The sequence below is a fragment of the Rhododendron vialii genome, chromosome 3a, assembly GCF_030253575.1.
Source record: "Rhododendron vialii isolate Sample 1 chromosome 3a, ASM3025357v1".
NCBI lineage: Eukaryota > Viridiplantae > Streptophyta > Magnoliopsida > Ericales > Ericaceae > Rhododendron > Rhododendron vialii.
This window is the reverse complement of record NC_080559.1, coordinates 33,806,210-33,824,783: the sequence shown is the minus strand read 5'-3', so window position 1 is coordinate 33,824,783 and position 18,574 is coordinate 33,806,210. Positions and strand designations below refer to the sequence as shown.

The following is an 18,574-nucleotide window of genomic DNA, read 5'->3' as shown; positions in this document are numbered from 1 at the left end:
TGTTCAGACTAGCTTACGTGCACCTCGATCAATCTTTGGGGCTTAATCCCACCGCCCACTTGCGAGGAGTCCGACTAAATATACAAGACCGGTTAACTCTCTCAAGGTATAAAAAAAAAAAGAGCGTAAATAATGACAGCCATCCTGCTATATTTTCGCATCACTGATTACTTTGACGGAGATGACTCTTTGTGTACTTGGTCCACGACAGATTTGTTTTTGTTTTGCGATCTTCTTGTTATAGTTGCTCGCGGTGGGGTATCCGAAGGACAAGATACGTATAAATTCCTGTCACATTTATACAATTAGTACTTGGCTTAAACCTTCAGAGTATCTCCTGGAAGAGAATAAGGAATGAAATTAATTTGGTACAAAGGTAGGTCCAGCCCTCTTTGCTAAGCAAAGTGACTGAAATGACAAGGATAAAAATTCCAATTGACATTGCTTTTTTAATAATGAATTAGTTGGTCTGTTTCATATGAATATGCTTTGGTTAAATCTTGATTTTGGAGCGAAAGAGTTTGATAAGTCGCCTCGGCTCAAGAGAAAATCATGACAATTTCAAACTCGATGACCGGAGCCGATAGTATCTTAGAAAGGCTAATCATCTGAAGGAACACAGCGAATGAGGGTTTAAGGAACACCACCAATGAATGAGTAAGAGGGAAAAGAGGCATTCATAGACTTGGAGAAGGTTAACAAGACCAGAAGAAACGGGGACAGGAAATAAAAGACACAGAAGAATAGTTCTAGAGATCACCAAGAAAATGTGGACCCTTGGGCTTGGAGGACATCAAATTGATTCGGTGAAATGTGCACGTGGTGCTCTCGACCAGTTAGGCGACGAGCCTTATCCCTCACCCAACACACAAAAATGGTGGGTTGTATCGGCCCCACCCATCTTGCGATTAATATCCGAAATGGCCATGACCACCGTGTCAGCATAGCAATGCTTAGTTCGTGTAACATGCATGGATATGTAAACCAAATTTTCCAACCATAACACAAGTATCAATGACTAAATGCATACAGCAAAATTGTCTCAAGAACATGATCACAAGTGATTCACAACAGAGAAAAAGGCATTGAAGTCCCTAACGAATCTAGCTATACATCAGGAAACAACAAATAACAAATATTTCGCTCTAGTAAGGCTAACTCATTAGTAATTTCTTGAAGCTACAACGAAATCTCAAAAAACTCGGAAAACTGGTGAGCTTCTTCTGCAAACTCCAGTAAATACTTGTTTATCGGCATTAACTTGGTAAAGCTATTCTCACTTTTGACTTGATGACCATGATTCGGCTTGGATTCCTAATGCTCAACTAGCTTAGCTGCTGCATTTTCTCCTTTTGAAGTGTTCATATTTAGTGAGACTTATCCTTACACAAAACACGTATAGGAGGGTGCAACTGAGTTGTGGCTGTTCTATTTTCTACTAGAGAGAGAGAGAGAGAGAGGAGATGGAGAGACGAATACTAAGGGCAGTAGTGCTAGTGCTAGTGCTAGTTCTAATTTGTGGGATTAGTACAGAATATTATACAGTGAAGGGGCAACCCACCACCACTTTCAAAGAATGCTATTGGGATGTTTGTTTTGTGCATGATAGTGCCTCCCCACTCTCCTTTTGATTGTTCTTTTCAGTGCCTAAAGGATTGCCTCATCCCTAAAATTCCCCAATCTAGTGCTACTGGTACCCATGTATATTACAACTTCAACTTCTGCAAACTTGGTTGTTCTGCTTCCCTCAGCTCCAATATCAGCACAAAGCAAAACCCTGGTATCTCTCTCTCTCTCTCTCTCTCTCTCTCTCTCTCTCTCTCTCTCTCTCTCTCTCTCTCTCTCTCATTTTCTGCATTTGTGTTTGGCGCAGGTGGAGAGAAAGTGGAAAGCTGAGTGGGTTCCTGCTCAGGACAGTGCACCAAGACCTATTTATCCCCTGATATCATCTTTTGTTGTTCTAGCCAACATTGTTGGAGTTCAGTATTTCAATGTATTTTTCGTGTTTAACGTTGAATTTTAAGTGAAATTATGGATTTCTTAATATGCATTATGAATACCATCTCAATTGGGTTGTCTTTAATTGTTTACATGAGTTCAAACACTCTCTGTGTTCTTGTATTGGCCTGATGAGATAGTGTTTGCGTTGGTTGGACAATTGGCAAGGGGAATAGAAATGATCAATCTTGATAGATTTAAGTAACAAAGCACCAGATCAGAAAAAAAGGTTCTCCCCATTTTCTCAGCCAAATCAAACATTGTGCACCTTTTCGAGTCATAACGGTAGTGCAAACTAACATGGTATTATTGTCCTAGCATAGCCCGTGAATGTGAAGCCTAGTACAAGACAAAATGATATCATGTGAGGAAGTCAAGGCCTCCAAAGGCATAATTACACAGCACAGTAAGAGAGAACCACAAATTAAGGTGTTTAAACTTACGATCCTTCAGTTTTATAAACAAAATGCCTAATTGTTTCCACTTCCCAGAGCCAGAAGCAGCACAACTTCAGAAGGAAATGGACAGCCAAAAAGGAAAAAGAAAAAAAATATCAGTCTCCAAAGGTAAAAACCAACAGGCACAAATCGCACATAATCTGAAACCTAATTATTTCAAAGAGAAGACAATGTAGCACAAATCCTTAGCAACAATAATAGGGTACTCTGTAGATGAAGGCAAGCCAAATCATTCATTCAATCGACAACGTTGCAATTTGACTTTCAAACTCAAAATTGACATCTTAGCATTCCATGTCTTTATATATACCAATAAAATAGGCTGTCCAACCCAGGACTCTATTACCTCTGCTAACAGACCTTACAAATTTCCTTAGGAGGAAAAAAGCTAGAGAAGTAACATTACAAAGGGAGGTTCTTTCTTTCCTTGAGGATTTCACTCGGGTTTAGGACCCTGAAACTCTTCTGATGTCGTTCTGCTTGAATTCCCAGGCCTGCTGAAAGTATTGCCCCTCTCTTTGGCTTTTCTCTTCCCTTCTCTGATTTCATCAAGAGTTTTTCGGCCCAGAAAACACATTACACTTCTCCGCTGTAGATCTCTTCTTCCTTGAAACTAGTTTCCCAGAGACTTCAGATGAAAAAAACTTCTGTTTAGGCTGCCTTTTTTCCACATATTGCTGTCCGGTCCTGTTTGGACGTAAAAAATTCCCATACTTGCTGAATGATCCAACTCTGTCACTACGCACTTCAAAGTTCAATCTCCCAAAAAGCCACGGATTCCCTAGTTTTCAAGGCATTTCTCGGATTCTGTCTGCCAGAAAATAAGTATTGTTCCTTTACAAGAAGCGTGTCACTCGTGACAATCAATAACCCTACGATGTTACATAGGATAGTTTCGGAGATCCCCACCTCTTTGGTCATCAGCTCCCAAATTGGATCCAAGCCTCCAACATTCTCTCCCTTGAGCGCCCATGAAATTCTCTGATGGAATCAAATCTCTCCCTATGATCAAATTGATCAAAAGATCATCTCTCTCTTGCTCATAATACAATCGTGCCTCAGGAAGCAATTTCAATTAAGCAGTACACCTTAGCAACATTCCTCTGCTGCAATAGACATCTACGTTATCAGTAACATTTCTCAGCAACAAGAGCATCAGCATCACCAAATCATCACAGCACGACAGCAACAGCAATACCAGTAGCAGTAGCAGAGTCATATCAGCGTCTAATAGCATGATTATATTCACTCATCAATAGCAGCAACCAGACAATCTACAACGACATTAAAATGCCCACTCACACACACCTGAAAAAATCACTTACAGCCTTCCCACACTCAAACCCCTTAGATTGCATAACAGTATTACATATCGCATAAAACACAGTCATTGTGTGCTACGCATATACTAGCAATAACCAAGACGGTGTGCACTGATGGAAAAGTAATGTAGTCCCACGATGACGACCAAAATAAGGTTCTCTTGTTACTACGAAAAATGAATAATGAATTGAATTTCTTATTTAATTTAAGAATATGAATAGATATGTATGACATGACTGCTTCAAAAAGTTTAGATTAACTTGATGTGCCCCTAACATTTTCGAACGAATGATATAGTTTTTAATCAGACAGTCAAAACCTTCTCAAATGACATGGCACAATATCAGCTTGTGGTATAAAATCTACTTACAATTGATTTCTATTTTGAGAGAACCGACCACAGCCAAAGATCCAACAGCTAATCAATATAGGGCAATAACACTTCCAAATTCGCCTATATATTCGATAGAGGTACATCTAAGGAAACAAAAAATGATACTCCGGCCCATTTTATTTGCTTGTCGTGTCATTTTGACCTAAAAAATAATGTGCTTTTGATCATAAAATTTCATAATATTTTTGCAGATCAATACAAGAAAAATTGAAAAAATTATCCCAGGAAGTAATTTGTTTTTGAGGTAAACATGACACAATTTTCTATAAAGAGCAAACAAAACTACCGAGTTGCCAAAAAAGAATCCAAGCAACGAGAAAGAAGATCCACCTGAACTAAATTAGGTAACGTGACACTGAGGAAATCGATAGCATAATTTGAATTGTATACAATTTAGATGAAATTTGAGCTTTTTTGCATACCTGAAAATGTGAGGGCAGACGTCCGTTTGGAATATGTATAGAGAGAGAGAGATCTTGGGGGAAACCGGAATTGGGGACAACGACTGTACGGGTTAGATGCACGTACACGTGCCGCTCACTACAAACTCGCATGTGATAGACGCGAGCTTTTAACTTAGTTGCACATAGTGCCGCTCACTACAAACTCGCATGTGATAGACGCGAGCTTTGTTAAAAGAGCGTCAGCCGGCTTTTATTTAGAGCTCGCATCTTGAACACGGGAGGTATCCCAGAAACGACGTCGCCCGTGGCCATTAATACTTCGCATCTTCGCCCTGAGAAGTTTTTGAGAACGTGAATTTCTCGAATTGTAAGCTCATTCCGGTTTATCTCAGTAATCGAAACTGTTCATGTTGCAGTGCTTGTCAAGAAGACAAATCCCAATAAAGATTATTTGAATAAAACACTCATTAATAGATAATCAAAGACGATCAATGTGAATTTGTTTTTGCGAAAATAGATATGAGCACAGTGTAACAAACCCTTTTTGACGGAGATAGAGGAATTGTTCAGCAGAAAACGACGTGGCCTGTGTTTATAGGAACTGCAAAAGCGAATTCGTCTAATTGTGATCGCATTGCAGTTTATCTCTATGATCGAAATTGTCCATGTTGTAGGTCTTGTTAAGAAGATAAATCATGTTGAAGATCATGTTAATCGCATTCTGATTAACGCATAATCGGAGATGATCTGAGTGAAATTGTTTTTATGCAAATAGATTTGGCCACACTGTATCAAACCCATTTGATATCAAAGAGTAAATTCACTCCGACGAATGGACGTCCTCGACGGAAAGAGAGAGAGAGGTTGTTCAGCAGAAAGGAGCTTCTGGATTCTCTTTCCATTGTAACGGGTAACCAGTAAGGTAGTTTCGATTTTGTGTAGCTTTCATTGTTCTTAGCAATAGTATCGCACATGGAAACAAAAACGAAAACGGAACTGCTGATATGGTCTCAACAATTGTGTTTATATGAGATTTCATGGTCTCTTGAATTTTACCTTAATCTGTTGATCTTTTTACAATTAATCTGCGACAACAAGAAATTTCTTGCTCCATTTCCTGTTCAAATTGAGGCAATTGTCAACTACTTTGTGTGTAATTAATGTACTAGCTGTTGCGGAGCACTGGTTTTTGCTAGATATTTATTAGGTTCTTAGAATGGGATTGATTGCTTTCAGTTTGGACTTCATCCCTTGAAGATACCCTTTTTGTGTGAACTTCCAGATTTCCTTCTACCTAAATAATTAATATGAACAAAAAAAAGTACAAAAGAAAAGAGGGAGAGTAAAGCCTTCACTTTTTGAAGCTCCTTAAAGTTTCAAACCAAGCTCAAACAAGCTACTACTCGGCTCGTTCGAGATCCGCTTGTGTTTGGCTCAATTAAAGCTCCTTCGAGATCGGCTCGTCTCATAAACAAGCTAAGTTTGAACATATTTTTGAAGCTCATTAAGCTTTCAAACCAAACATGATCAACTTCTTGCTTGGCTTGTTCGACTCATTTATCCCCCATGGTCTTGAGTTTGTCGGTTTGTCCAATTTTTTTTTTCCTGAAAATATTTGTAGTATGTCTGTCATCTGCTCGGACTTGAGACAATTTTCCCGTTTCCTCAATTAGCGATAAGTATGTATTCATATGCATGCGGTATCATGTTCTGCTGATATAGAACCTTACATAATGTAGTAAGTTTAACTTAATTGAACCAATTTGCTTGTACACTTCACAGACAACTTTTATGAGCAGCAGGTGCCACCGGGCAATAAATCTCTCTAAAATGGTGATCATTAGCTATTGTCTATCCTCTATTATAATAGAGATTGGCATACTTGTGATTTGCGGCATTTGCCTGGCCTTTCCTATATGCATTTGTCATGTTATTTTAGACAATAGAATCAAAAGATGCAGGGTAAATGAGTCAAACATTCAAGAGTACTTTGGGAGAGCAGGATAAGGATAATATAATCTGGGAGGAGGCTGACTTTTGTTGCATTGATAAACTACTGTAAATATAATTTTGCCTATAGTTGTATTTTTCCTTTCATTTTCCCCTTGGATGATTTACACTTTTTCCCGTTAGCAAATTGGTTTCTGTCGATTTAAAAATAGAACTTTCCATGTATTTTCTCTGACAAAGGCTTGTCGGCATTTCATGAAAATTCTGGTTCCTCTTGTGCCAGCAATTGTATGTCATATTAGAGTTGATGTATCTTTTCTTGAACCAATCCTAATGCGACCCTTTTTGAAACAACACCCATTGCGGTTCTCGGCAATTTGGTTTCTAAGTTTCAGAATGGCTTTGTCCCTTCCAGGCTTATTTTGGATAATATTCTAATTGCTCACAAAACGTTACTGTTTATTCGGAAGAAGTCTAAAGGCAGGAAATCCTTTTTTGGTCTTAAACTTGACATGAACAAGGCCTATGATAGAGTTAGCTGGGAGTTTTTTCTCAATATGCTGAGAACAATGGGCTTCGGTCAGACTTGGGTCAATTGGGTTAAGCAATGTATTACAACTGTTCCATTTTCAGTTTTTGTCAATGGAAATCATTCCTTGCTGCAGCATGCTGTCTTTGGCAAGGGGGTCCACTCTCACCCTATTTATTTATACTGGTGGGTCAGGGGTTTTTCATATGGATTGGAAGAATTTGCTGTGAACAACATCTGTAAGGGTATCGCTGTAAGTCCTTGCTGTCCTCCCATTTCCCATCTCCTATTTGCAGATGGCTGCTTTTTGTTTATGGAGTATAATATTGATCATCCCTGGTGTTTAAATTGGGTCCTTGATTTATATTGTCAACAAGCGGGCCAATACATTAACTTTTCGAAATTTGAATTATTTAATTGCGAGTCCAAATAGGTTGCATGATGAAGGTGATTTATGTAAAAGGATCTTTGGAGTTTGTTGTGTGGCAAATCCTGTCATTTGCTTCGGGTCCAATTGAAATCTCACTAGAAGTAGCGGGAGTTTATTTTCACGTGTCTTGGATCGAGTTGGTTGATTAACTGGAAGGCGCCCCTTTTACCCTTTGCTTTTCGCTTGATTTGGTTAAACATGTGCTATTGGCTATTCCTACTCTTTGTGTTTCGAGGTTTCATGCTCTTATTTATTTTCTGAATAAAGTTAAGCATGTGGCGATGAAATTGTTGTGGTTTCGAGAGAAGGAAGCAGGGATGGTTTGGCGAAAATAGAGTGTTTGTTGCTTACCAAAGCGCGAGGGAGGGCTTGGTTTGAGAGACTTGGCTTTTTTCAACCAAGCCTTACTTGCTAAGATTGCGCGGCGTATTTTAAAGAATCTGGACTCGTTGCTTTCTTCTGTACTTCTGGGTAAATATTGTCATTGCTCAGAGTTTCTTGCTACCTTGGCTACTTCTTCATCCTCTTGAGGGTGGAGTATTATGTGGGGTAAGAGGTTGCTTCAAAAAGGCTTGAAGTGGAGAGTGGGGAATGGAAGACAGGTGAGTGCGTTTCGTGATGAATGGATCGCAAATGCCATCAATCTATATGGTGGTAAGCCATGGAGCATAGTTTTGTGTATTTCAAGGTGGCGGATATGTTTGATGCTTGGACTCGTTCGTGGAGGAGCACATTGGTTTCGGTTCTGTTTCCAGAGGAGGTGGAACAGTAGATTGTCCCTGTATATTCTTCGAAGAAATATTGAGGATGAACTTGCATGGGAGCATACCAAGGATGTTGTTTTCACTGTTGAATCAGCTTACTTGCTGCAGTTTTTTGAGAAGCATGTGCTTGTTCTAAGAGAGGACCAGCCCAAGTTTGATCTTTGGGGAAAGGTTTGGGCTTCCACCCAAGCTTCAATTGTTCATTTGGAAGGTAATCCACTGTATCCTCGCTGTTAACAATGCTTTGTTTAGAAGGAAAATGGAGGTCATGCCAGAATGTCCAATGTGTGGGAGTGTGTTGGAGACCATAGAACGTATGTTCTTTCTCCAAAAGATTATAGAGAGCTTCACCTCTGGGCTTTAATTTTGATGCGGGGGATCCGATTCCAGTGGTTGGTGGCTTGCAGGTTGGATTAAGGAAGAACCGAGCAAAGAAGTAATCTGGGACTCGGTGCTTTTAATGTGGATTATTTGGTGTACGCGTAAAGCCGTAAAGGTGTGCTATTTAGTGGGGACTGCTGTAAAGTAGATGATTCTTTAGCTCGTTTTGCAGTTGCGAAGTTCTCAAGCTCAAGCCGAAGATGTTGAATGTGGACAGGTCAGAGTCTGTTTGCAGGTTCGGGGGAGCTGGTACTATGACTGCTTCGTTTTTGAAGTAAAATGTAGAAGAGGAATGGCCGAGTCCTTTTATTTTTGACAGATGGGGCATGGAAGTCCGACTTGATGAGTGGTGCTGCTGCTTGAGCAAGAAAGCGAGAAGGGGGAACTAATCTGATGCAACAAGTTGAAGTTATTCAAGCATCTTCAGCGTCTTTGGTGAAAATCACGGCAGGGTTGCAAGTGCTGGAATGGGCCATCAACAATGGGATTGAAGCAGTGAGCATTCACACAGATTGCCTGGTTTTTGTTCAAGGGCCTAATAAAGCTAGTTCTTCTCTTCAACATGCACTTTTTCTTTTCTTTTCTTTTCTTTTTTTTTTTCTGTTATCTATGTTCTTATTTTAATTTTTTAAAAGTTATTAAGGTACAAAGACCGGATGTTAAGCCTGCTCATGATTTGCTAGAGCGGCTTTACTATGCTTGTAATGTTTATTCTAAAAGGATGATCTTGTTCGTGAAAAAAGAAAAAACTCCCATTGCAGTTTTATCTCATCCAATTATTTATTATGGCTAGCCTCTTTTTGCGTTTTGGAGTTAAAAATCTTACCTAACATTTTAACCAATTGAGCAACTAAGATGCTACACATTCGTTACTTCTTGTCTTAGTAGCTGCCGAGCTCTTTTCTCTAATTTTTTTCACTTTTTAGTGCAGCTGATCTTGAGCTCCAAAATCAAATTACTCTGTATTAGCCACTTCAAAATCAAACAAGTTGGGTCATATTGGCCCCACCCATCTTGCGATTATTTTCGAAATGGTCGTGACCATGTCAACATAGCACGCTGAGTTGGTATAACATGGATGGATTTCTAAAGCGAACTTTCCAACCATAACACAAGTATCAATGACCAAAGGCCTAACTACCTAAATGGTCCTTACAAAATACAAGTTGTGTCAATTTCGTCCCTGCAAAATTTTTTGTTTCAATTTCATCCTTACGTTTTTAGAATCAATTCAATGTTGTCCTTGCCGTCATATCCCTAACGGCAGAACCCCCTCCGTCCACCCCTACCTGGCCCACACACTTTTCCCCCCAAAACCCACCCATTTCGGATCGAACCCAAGTGGGCCCAAAGCCAAATTCCTCGGTTAGTTATTTACGAAATTACCTATTAGTAGAACCACCTCCTCTTTGGCTACTACATCACAATGCAAAATGAATTCTATAGTTTGCAAGAATACAGCTACAACTAATGACAAGCCAATTGAGCCAAAGCATGCCACTGTCATTCCATTAAAAACTAACATCCAAAAAGAATCAGTCATGCCTTACAAAAAGAACCAGTCAAGCATGTCTTAGAAAAACAACCATTCAAGCATGGCTTACAATGGTCTGGAAGTGGGTGGGTTTTGGGGGGAAAATGTGTGGGCCAGGTAGGGGTGGACGGAGGGGGTTCTGCCGTTAGGGATATGACGGCAAGGACAACATTGAATTGATTCTAAAAACGTAAAGATGAAATTGAAACAAAAAATTTTGCAGGGACGAAATTGACACAACTTGTATTTTGTAAGGACCATTTAGGTAGTCAGGCCATGACCAAAATCCATACAGAGAAAAGGCATTGAAGTCCCTAAAAAATCTAGCTATACATCAGGAAGCAACAAATATCTCGCACCGGTAATGCTAACTCAGTAATTTCTTGAAGCTACAACATAATCTCAAAAAATTCAAAAATTTTAGAAAACTGGTGAGCATCTTCTAGAAGCAGCAAATACTTGTTTATCGGTGTTAACTTTGTAAAGCAGTTCTCACTTTCGACTTGATGACCATGATTCGGCTTGGATTCCTAATGCTCAAGTAGCTTAGCTGCTGCAATTACTGAACCCAGCTTATTTCTTTCCTTCAGGATTTCACTCAGGGTTTTAGGACCCTGAAACTCTTCTGATGTAGTTCTGCTTGAATTCCCAGGCCTGCCGGAAGAATTCCCATTCGGTTTGGCATTTCTCTTCTCTTCTTTGATTTCATCAAGAGTTTTCTGTCCAGAAAACACATTAGACTTCCCCTCAGTGGATCTCTTCTTCCTTGAAACTGGTTTTCCAGAGACTTCAGATGAAAGAAGATCTGTCTAGGCGCCTTTTTTCCACATATTGCTGTCTGGGGCTGTTTGGACCTAACAAATTCCCATACTTGCTAAATGATCAACTCTATCACTATGCACTTCAGAGTTCAATCTCCCAAACAGTCGCGGATTCCCAAGTTTTTGAGACCTTTCTAGGATTCTTTCAGCCAGAAAAGAAGTATTGTTCCTTTTTGAGAAACGTGTCACTCGTCGACCATCAATAACCCTCGGTGTTTCTTAAGATGGTTTCAGAGATCCCCACCTCTTTGGTCATCAGCTCCCAAATTTGCAGGAAATGATTTCCTCTTCCGCAGGAAAATTGGCTCCAACATTCTCTCCCTTGAGCGCTTGTGAAATTCTCTGATGGAGTCAAATCTCTCATTGATCAGAAGAATCATATCTGGATGGCTTATAATACAATCGTGCCTCAAGATTCGTAGGATCATCCTCAACCAAGTCTTCATAATCATACCCCGAGAAATGACCATTTAGTCCCCTTCTATCTCCATCAACGGAAAGCAAGTATTCTGGATCCTCTTCCGAGCTCTGAAAAACCATCAACTGCGCGCATCCTCCCTCTCTAAAAAACCAGGAGACGATCCTCCCTCTCTAAAAAACCATCAACTGCATCCTCTTCCAAGCTCTGATCAGTGCATACAAGAGATCTGCTTCGTACTAAATCTGTCCCTAGAAGCAGCATTTCTGACCGAACTACTGGAGCTTCTTGACACTCAAATGTGGACAAAACAAGAGAAGTACTTTGATTCTCGATGTTAGTATGAGCTGATAAGTGGACATATGGTTTTGGCTTAATCTGTAGTTCTGCTGCTCTCATGGAAGCAGCTTCAGATGGATTAGGAAGTATTTCTACTGGTGCAGATCTGGCATCACTTACCGTGGATGTCTTATTTTCCAGGGAAGGTGCACCAGTGACTGCAGAATCTGTCTTTGAGGATTTCCAAGCAGGTGTACCAGCTTCAAGTGGTCCATGTACAAAAGGGCATCTGTCACCTTTGTTGCAAAAACCATCGGAATAAAAAAGCAGGGGGTCTTTAACTTGCTCATGGGTGCAGCGGACTGATATAGGGGAGGAGCAGATTCAGAAGACACCTCAGTACGCACATTTAAAGGCTGTATGAAGGCTGTATGGGAAAGAAGACAAAAAAGGAGCAAGAATAAATTCAGATGAAGCTCATCGACCATAGATGAGTGACTAAAGACATTAAAATGGTGGACTCGTATATGCTGTTAATGTAAATCACAGAATTTTAGCTATGTTTGATGTTCCCTTGGTGTAGCTGTCTCATTACTTTGACAAGTAATTTATGTCCACTGAACTACAAAACAAATAGTAGATGACAAAAAAAACTCCCAAGAACCAAACAATAAGAGAGAGTAATGAAAGCGAAAGAAAGAAATGCCATAGTATCGTTGCTGATTTTGACACCTGTGTATTCAGTTGACATTTGCTGGATTTCGTATTCACATCTACGGAGGCTTTTGCGGGCGTTTTAAGTGCTCATCAATCAGGAAGGAATGCAGATTTCACCGGAGACCTTCTACGAGTGACTTAGTTTTAGGTGGCTTCTTATCAAACAAGTCTTGATCGGATGGGCACAGCTGGGATTGAAATGAATTTTGAGTTCGAAGGCTCCTTTCAAGGAGGCATTTTCTTGGCGTGAACCACATATTTTTAGGTCATCTTGATGACACGTGTCCTATTGGAAGGCTTAGTTTACTTTGGTTTGGTTTCATGATGAATTGGTGTTGCGTTCGTGTAAATTGTCTTCTTTTGCATAGCTCACTTTGACAGCAAGTTTGGAATAGGATGTGGAGATATCTGAATCTTTGAAGTAGAGCGGCTGTGCGTAAGGCCAAGTCAATATGGGAACTTTTTGCATCAAGTTTAAGGGTCTGTCCCAGTGTCCTAACTCCTAAGGTTGGTCTCATTTATGCCTTAATGCCTCATATTTAAAACTGAAGAACGCGAAGAAGATATATACAGAACAAAGCAATCTAAAGGTAATAACAATTAACATCTTACAGGGTATTGAAAAGCACAAGAAGGATTAGTAATATAGCTCCAAGCCAGCCAGTACCAGCAGTCTCTTGGGTTGAGCCTCACGATCTGCAAAGGTGAAGATTCACTAAAACATGCAACCCCCTCGCCAATATACAAGGTCTTGAATTCACCAAGTGTAAATAAATTTCGCCGTACTTATCACATATGGATACAGACTTGGTCGACTGATCTTATTCTAGTTGAAAACAGCTAGAGTGCATTTTACCGATGTATAATTTTCTCAATGGGTAAGAAGTAAGAACTCTTCCATTTGTGTTCGGCAGACGACACAACCTCATGGTATATCATTTTTTTCTTTTTTTTTATCGGCCATGGTATATCATATTACAGTTTTCCAATTAATAGATATACTTATGTGTAATGATAGAAACGCTACAGAAGTAAACTCAAAACAACGTGTCACAAGAAACCTACATCACATAGGAAACTAAAGAACTAAACTCGAAATCTACTTTTGCAAAACTAGAGAGTTAAAACCATCTAAAATGACATGGCACAATAACAGCTTGTGAAATAATAAAACCTTTTGAAATCACAATCGAACTCCATTCAGAGAGAACCAACCACAGCCAAAGATTCAGCTGCTAATCATTATAGGGCAATAATACTTCCAAATTCGCCTATACAGAAACTTATCCAAACAATGAAAATATTCCATAGAGGTTCATCTAATGAAAGGAAAAATGATACTCCGCATCCCATTTTATTTGCTTGTTATGTAAAGCTGTGTCATTTTGACCTAAAAACTAAGGTGCTTCCAATTTGTTGAATGTTCAAGCGAAAAAATTATCTCCGGAAGTAATTTATTTTGGGGGTAAAAATGACACGAGCAAACAAAACTAGGGAGTAGTTTTGGTGATAAAGATAGGCGATGACAACAAGAGTTGCGAAAAAAGAATCCAAGCAACGAGAAAGAAGATTGATCTGAACTTTATTAGACAATGAGGAAATCGATAGCAGAATTTGAATCGTATACCATTTTGATAAACTTGAGCTTTAGCATACCTGAGAACGTGAGGCTAGAATCAGTTTGCAAAAGATCGACGCCCGTTTGCGAACTAAGATTCAGTGAAATACAACAATATGTATAGAGAGAGAGAGAGAGAGAGAGAGAGAGAGAGAGAGATTGGCAACTGGATTAGCTGCAGCGTGAACCTGCATATGACAGACGCGAGCTTTTCAAAAGGGCGGCCGGCTTTCATTTGAAGCTCGCATATTGAACACGGGAGGTATCTACGAAACGACGTCGCCAATGTTCATTAATACTTCGCATCTTCAACGTGAGAAGTCTTTTAAAACGTGAATTTGTCGAATTGTAAGCTCATTCCAGTTTATCTCTGTAATCAAAACCATTCATGTTGCAGTGCTTGTCAAGAAGATAAATCTCAATAAAGATTATTTGAATCAAACACTCATTGATAGATAATCGAAAACGATCAGTGTGAATTTATTTTTACGAAAATAGATATGGCCACACCGTAACAAACCCATTTTGACGGGATTGAGAGGAATTTCAGTAGAAAACGACGTCGATCATATTAATAGGAACTGCAAAGCGAATTCGTCGAATTGTGAGCGCATTGCTGTTTGTTTCTATGATCGAATCTGTTCATGTTGTAAAGCTTGTCGAGAAGATAAATCAATTCGAAGATCATATTAATCTCATTCTGATTAGTTCATAATCGGAGATGATTTGAATGAAATTATTGTTATGAAAATAGTTTTGGTCACACTGTATCAAACCCATTTTATCAAATATTTACTCGTAATTTCACTCCGACGGAGAGAGAGAGTGGTTGTTCAGCAGAAAGGACAGAGAGAGAGAGAGAGAGAGAGAGAGAGAGAGAGAGAGAGAGAATGGTTGTTCAGCAGAAAGGAGCTTCTGGATTCTCACTCCATTGTAACGGGTAACCAGTAAGGTAGTTTCGATTTTGTATAACTTTCATTGTTCTTGGCAATAATATCTCACATGGAAACAAAAGCCCAAAACGGAACTGCTGATGATCAATTGAGATTTCATGGTCGCAACAATTGTGTTTATATGAGAGATTGCATGGTCTCTTGAATTGAACCTTAATCTGTTGATAATCTTTTTACACCTATTAATTAATCTGCGACAAGAAGAAATTTCTTGCTCCATTTCATGTTCCAATTGAGGCAAATTGTCAACTACTTTGTGTGTATTACTGTACGAGCTCTTGCTCCTATATGCATTTATCTTGTGATTAAATTACAGGCAATAAAATCAAAAGACGCATGGTAACGATGATATTGACCGGCATTGCTAAAGTACTGTAATACATTGATCATGCCTGGCCTTTAATATGGGTCCTTGATTCAGAATGTCAACAAGCAGGCCAATGCGTTTAACTTTTCAAAATTTGAATTTTTCGTGAGTCCAAAATTACGTTGCATAGTGATCTTTGGAGTTTGTCGTGTGGCGAATCCTTGCATTTACATGGGGTCCAATTTGGATCTCGCTAGAAGTAAGGGGAGTTTATTTTTCACGTGTCTTGGATCGAGTTCAATCCAGGTTGAGTAACTGGAAGGCACCCCTTTTATCCATTGCTTTCTCGCTTGATCGTGTTTAAACATGTGCTATTGAAATTCCAAGCCATCTACTCTGTGTTTCGAGGCAGGGGCTGTAACTTGTATGATGGCATTTTGGTTGTGTCAGTTGGGGTTCTTAGTATCATTCTCGTTTGAAGCCGTATTCTGAAGATGAAATCAATGATGTGGAGGCTAAATCATGTTCCAGATTTCTCCTAGTTCACTTCTTTTCCTCCCAGTCTTCCATTATGCTCAGTTGCTGGTGGTGATTTGCTTGATCAAGTTATTTTAGGCCTATCTTCTGTTATCTCAAGCGGTAGAATGGGGAGATTTCTTCTTTGATACCACTTCTGACTGGCCTGTATTCAGTTTGTGCTCTATTGAGGGAAGATCAAGTCCTTGCAAGCTACTATGTTCAAATCATTGGAAGTGAAACCCAACTATTGCTGCTGCTCAAAGTCCATTAGCTGATGACGTTCCAATTCCGTCTGCTGCTGCTGCTGCTCCAAGTAAATTTGCAGTTCCATTTCCATGAGCTGTCGGTGTGTCAATTCCCAGAAATTTCTATGAGGAATCCTAGTTCCAGTTGCTGCTGCTGCTGCTGCTTCAAGTAAATTTGATGTTGGTGAGTCAATTCATAGTGCTGCTACTTCTGATGACGTTAGTGCTCTCAAAGACATCAGTTGGCTTGGGCTTCTTGTTTTGCTCTTTGTATCAATGGCTCCATGTTTCAGATGCCATTTTGAACATTTTTCTTTGGTTTCGGTTGTGGTTGATCTCCTATTAACTCGCTTCCTTTTTTTGTAATTCCTATCTCTTTTCTCTATTAATATATGTATTCTTCTTTTGCTGATTAAAAAAAAAAGGTACCAAGACTGGATGATAAGCCTGCTCACGATGTAGCGAGAGCGGCTATGTTTTATTTATTTATTTTTGATCAGCAAAAGAATTTTATTAATCTTTGAAAGGATTCAAAGATTAAAAGGACAAGGACAACAGAAAGAAATAACCTAAGGCTACCCGAAACTCAAACGTTGGCAAGAGACCAACAAAAATGGGCAAAGCCCACTAGAGCAGCTATGCTTGGAATGTTTATTCTAATTGGATGATCTTGTTCATCAAAAAGGAAAAAAGGAAGAAAAAAAGACCCAGCAGTTCTATCTCATCCAATTATTTAGTATGACTAGCCTTTTTCATGCTTTGGAAATAAATAACTTAGCTAAAATTTGAACCAATTGAGCAACTAAGATGTTGCGGTCTGAGCATCTAAAAATAGCTCTCTTTTTTCTGTTTTTTCACTTGTTAGTGTAGCTAATCTTGAGCCCCAAAATCAAATTATTAGCCATAACAAATAAAGTGTGTCGTATCAGCCCCACCCATCTTGCGCGATTATTATCCGAAATGGTCGTGATCGCTATGTCAGCATAGCATGCTGAGTTGGTAAAAGTAACATGCATGGATTTCACAAAGCAACTTTTTCAACCATAACACAAGTATCAATGACCAAATCCATACAGCAAAACAAGCTCAAGATTGTCTCAAGAACATGATTACAACAGAGAAGGCATTGAAGTCCCTAACGAATCTTGCTATACATCAGGAAACAACAAATGTCTCGCGCTAGTAATGCTAACTCAATAATTTCTTTAAGCTAAAACAAAATCTCAAAAAATTCAAAATTTTCAGAAATGGTCGTGACCTTCATCTGGAAGCAGCAAATACTTGTTTATCGGCGTCAACTTTGTAAAGCTGTTGATTTGATGACCATGATTCGACTTGGATTCCTAATGCTCAAGTAGCTTAGCTGCTGTAATTACTGGCATCAATTACAGAACCCAGCTTCTTTCTTTCCTTGAGGATTTCACTCGGGTTTAGGACCCCGAATCTCTTCTGATATAGTTCTGCTTGAATTCCTGGGCCTGCCGGAAGAATTCCCATTCTCTTTAGCTTTTCTCTTCTCTTCTTTGATTTCGTCAAGAGTTTTCGGCCCAGAAAACACATTAGACTTCTCCTCGGTAGATCTCTTCTTCCTTGGAACTAGTTCTCCAGAGACCTCGGATGAAAGAAACTTCTGTCTAGGCTGCCTTTTTTCCACATATTACTGTTTGGGCCTGTTTGGACGAAACAAATTCCCATGCTTGCTAAATGATCCAACTCTGTCACTATGCACTTCGGAGTTCATTCTCCCAAAAAGCCACGGTGGATTCCCAAGTTTTCGAGGCCTTTCTCGGATTCCCATCAGCCAGAAAATAAGTATTCTTCCTTTTGAGAAATGTGTCCCACGTTGACCATCAATGACCTTACGACGTTTCTTAAGATGGTTTCGGAGATCCCCACCTCTTTGGTCATCAATTCCCAAATTTGCAGGAAATGATTTCCTCTTCCGGGGCAAAATTGGCTCCGACATTCTGTCCCTTGAACGCCCTTGAAATGATTTCCTCTTCCAGAAAACACATTACACTTCTCCGCGGTAGATCTCTTCTTCCTTGGAAACTAGTTTTCCAGAGACTTCAGCTGAAAAAAACTGATCTGTCTAGGCTGCCCTTTTTCCACATATTGCTGTCTGGTCCTGTTTGGACGTAACAAATTCCCTTACTTGCTTAATGATGCAACTCTGTCACTATGCACTTCAGAGTTCAATCTCCCAAACAGCCATGGGGTTTCCACGGCCTTTCTCGGATTCTGTCAGCCAGAAAATAAGTATTGTTCCTTTTAGAGAAGCATGTCACTCGTGACGATCAATAACCCTACGAAGTTTCTTAAGATGGTTTCGGAGATCCCCACCTCTTTGGTCATCAGCTCCCAAATTTGCAGGAAATGTCATTTCCAAAATGATTTCCTCTTCCGGGGCAATATTGGCTCCAAGCCTCCAACATTCTCTCTTGAGCGCCCATGAAACTCTCTGATGTAATCAAATCTATCCCTATGATCAAATTGATCAAAGAATCATCTCTCTCTTGCTCATAATACAAT

The 18,574-nt window shown here is 39.6% G+C and overlaps 1 protein-coding gene and 3 long non-coding RNA genes across 22 annotated transcripts; 2 read left to right on the top strand and 2 right to left on the bottom strand.

Annotated features, from left to right (window-relative positions):
* Window positions 1-1,003: 1,003 nt before the first annotated feature.
* On the bottom strand, window positions 1,004-14,202 carry LOC131320216 (uncharacterized). 3 transcript variants are annotated; one of them, XR_009198158.1, is made up of 4 exons: window positions 14,057-14,202; window positions 13,013-13,096; window positions 10,447-12,099; window positions 1,004-1,018 (listed from the first exon to the last, which is right to left on the bottom strand). It is a non-coding gene; the product is annotated as an uncharacterized LOC131320216 (long non-coding RNA). The 3 variants fall into 3 exon arrangements; XR_009198160.1 differs by lacking the exon at window positions 1,004-1,018 and adding an exon at window positions 9,754-9,768 and having other exon boundaries at window positions 10,459-12,099; XR_009198159.1 differs by lacking the exon at window positions 1,004-1,018 and having other exon boundaries at window positions 10,381-12,099.
* On the bottom strand, window positions 2,593-4,603 carry LOC131320219 (uncharacterized). The gene is made up of 2 exons (XR_009198163.1): window positions 4,504-4,603; window positions 2,593-3,562 (listed from the first exon to the last, which is right to left on the bottom strand). It is a non-coding gene; the product is annotated as an uncharacterized LOC131320219 (long non-coding RNA).
* LOC131320214 (uncharacterized) lies at window positions 5,155-9,395 on the top strand. Of its 17 annotated transcripts, none has more exons than XM_058350843.1 (3): window positions 5,155-5,494; window positions 7,252-7,309; window positions 8,804-9,395. In XM_058350843.1, the coding sequence occupies exons 1-3, from the start codon at window positions 5,343-5,345 to the stop codon at window positions 8,945-8,947; spliced, it is 354 nt and encodes a 117-aa protein (XP_058206826.1). In that variant the 5' UTR covers window positions 5,155-5,342; the 3' UTR covers window positions 8,948-9,395. The 17 variants fall into 17 exon arrangements, 4 of the variants coding, with proteins under 4 accessions (XP_058206826.1, XP_058206827.1, XP_058206824.1 ...); XR_009198154.1 differs by having other exon boundaries at window positions 5,174-5,494; window positions 7,979-9,395; XR_009198153.1 differs by having other exon boundaries at window positions 5,174-5,499; window positions 7,979-9,395.
* Window positions 14,203-14,882: 680 nt separating the features above from the next.
* Window positions 14,883-16,430, top strand: LOC131320217 (uncharacterized). The gene is made up of 2 exons (XR_009198161.1): window positions 14,883-15,584; window positions 15,691-16,430. It is a non-coding gene; the product is annotated as an uncharacterized LOC131320217 (long non-coding RNA).
* The last annotated feature ends 2,144 nt before the right edge of the window (window positions 16,431-18,574 follow it).

What these genes read in the sequence shown, in the direction of transcription:
- LOC131320214 (XM_058350841.1), top strand. Translation starts at nt 7,040, where the DNA reads ATGAACAAGGCCTATGATAGAGTTAGCTGGGAGTTTTTTCTCAATATG. An exon ending in ACATCTGTAAGGGTATCGCT is followed by an intron (nt 7,310 to 8,803) that starts GTAAGTCCTTGC and finishes CTCGTTTTGCAG; the next exon opens with TTGCGAAGTTCTCAAGCTCA.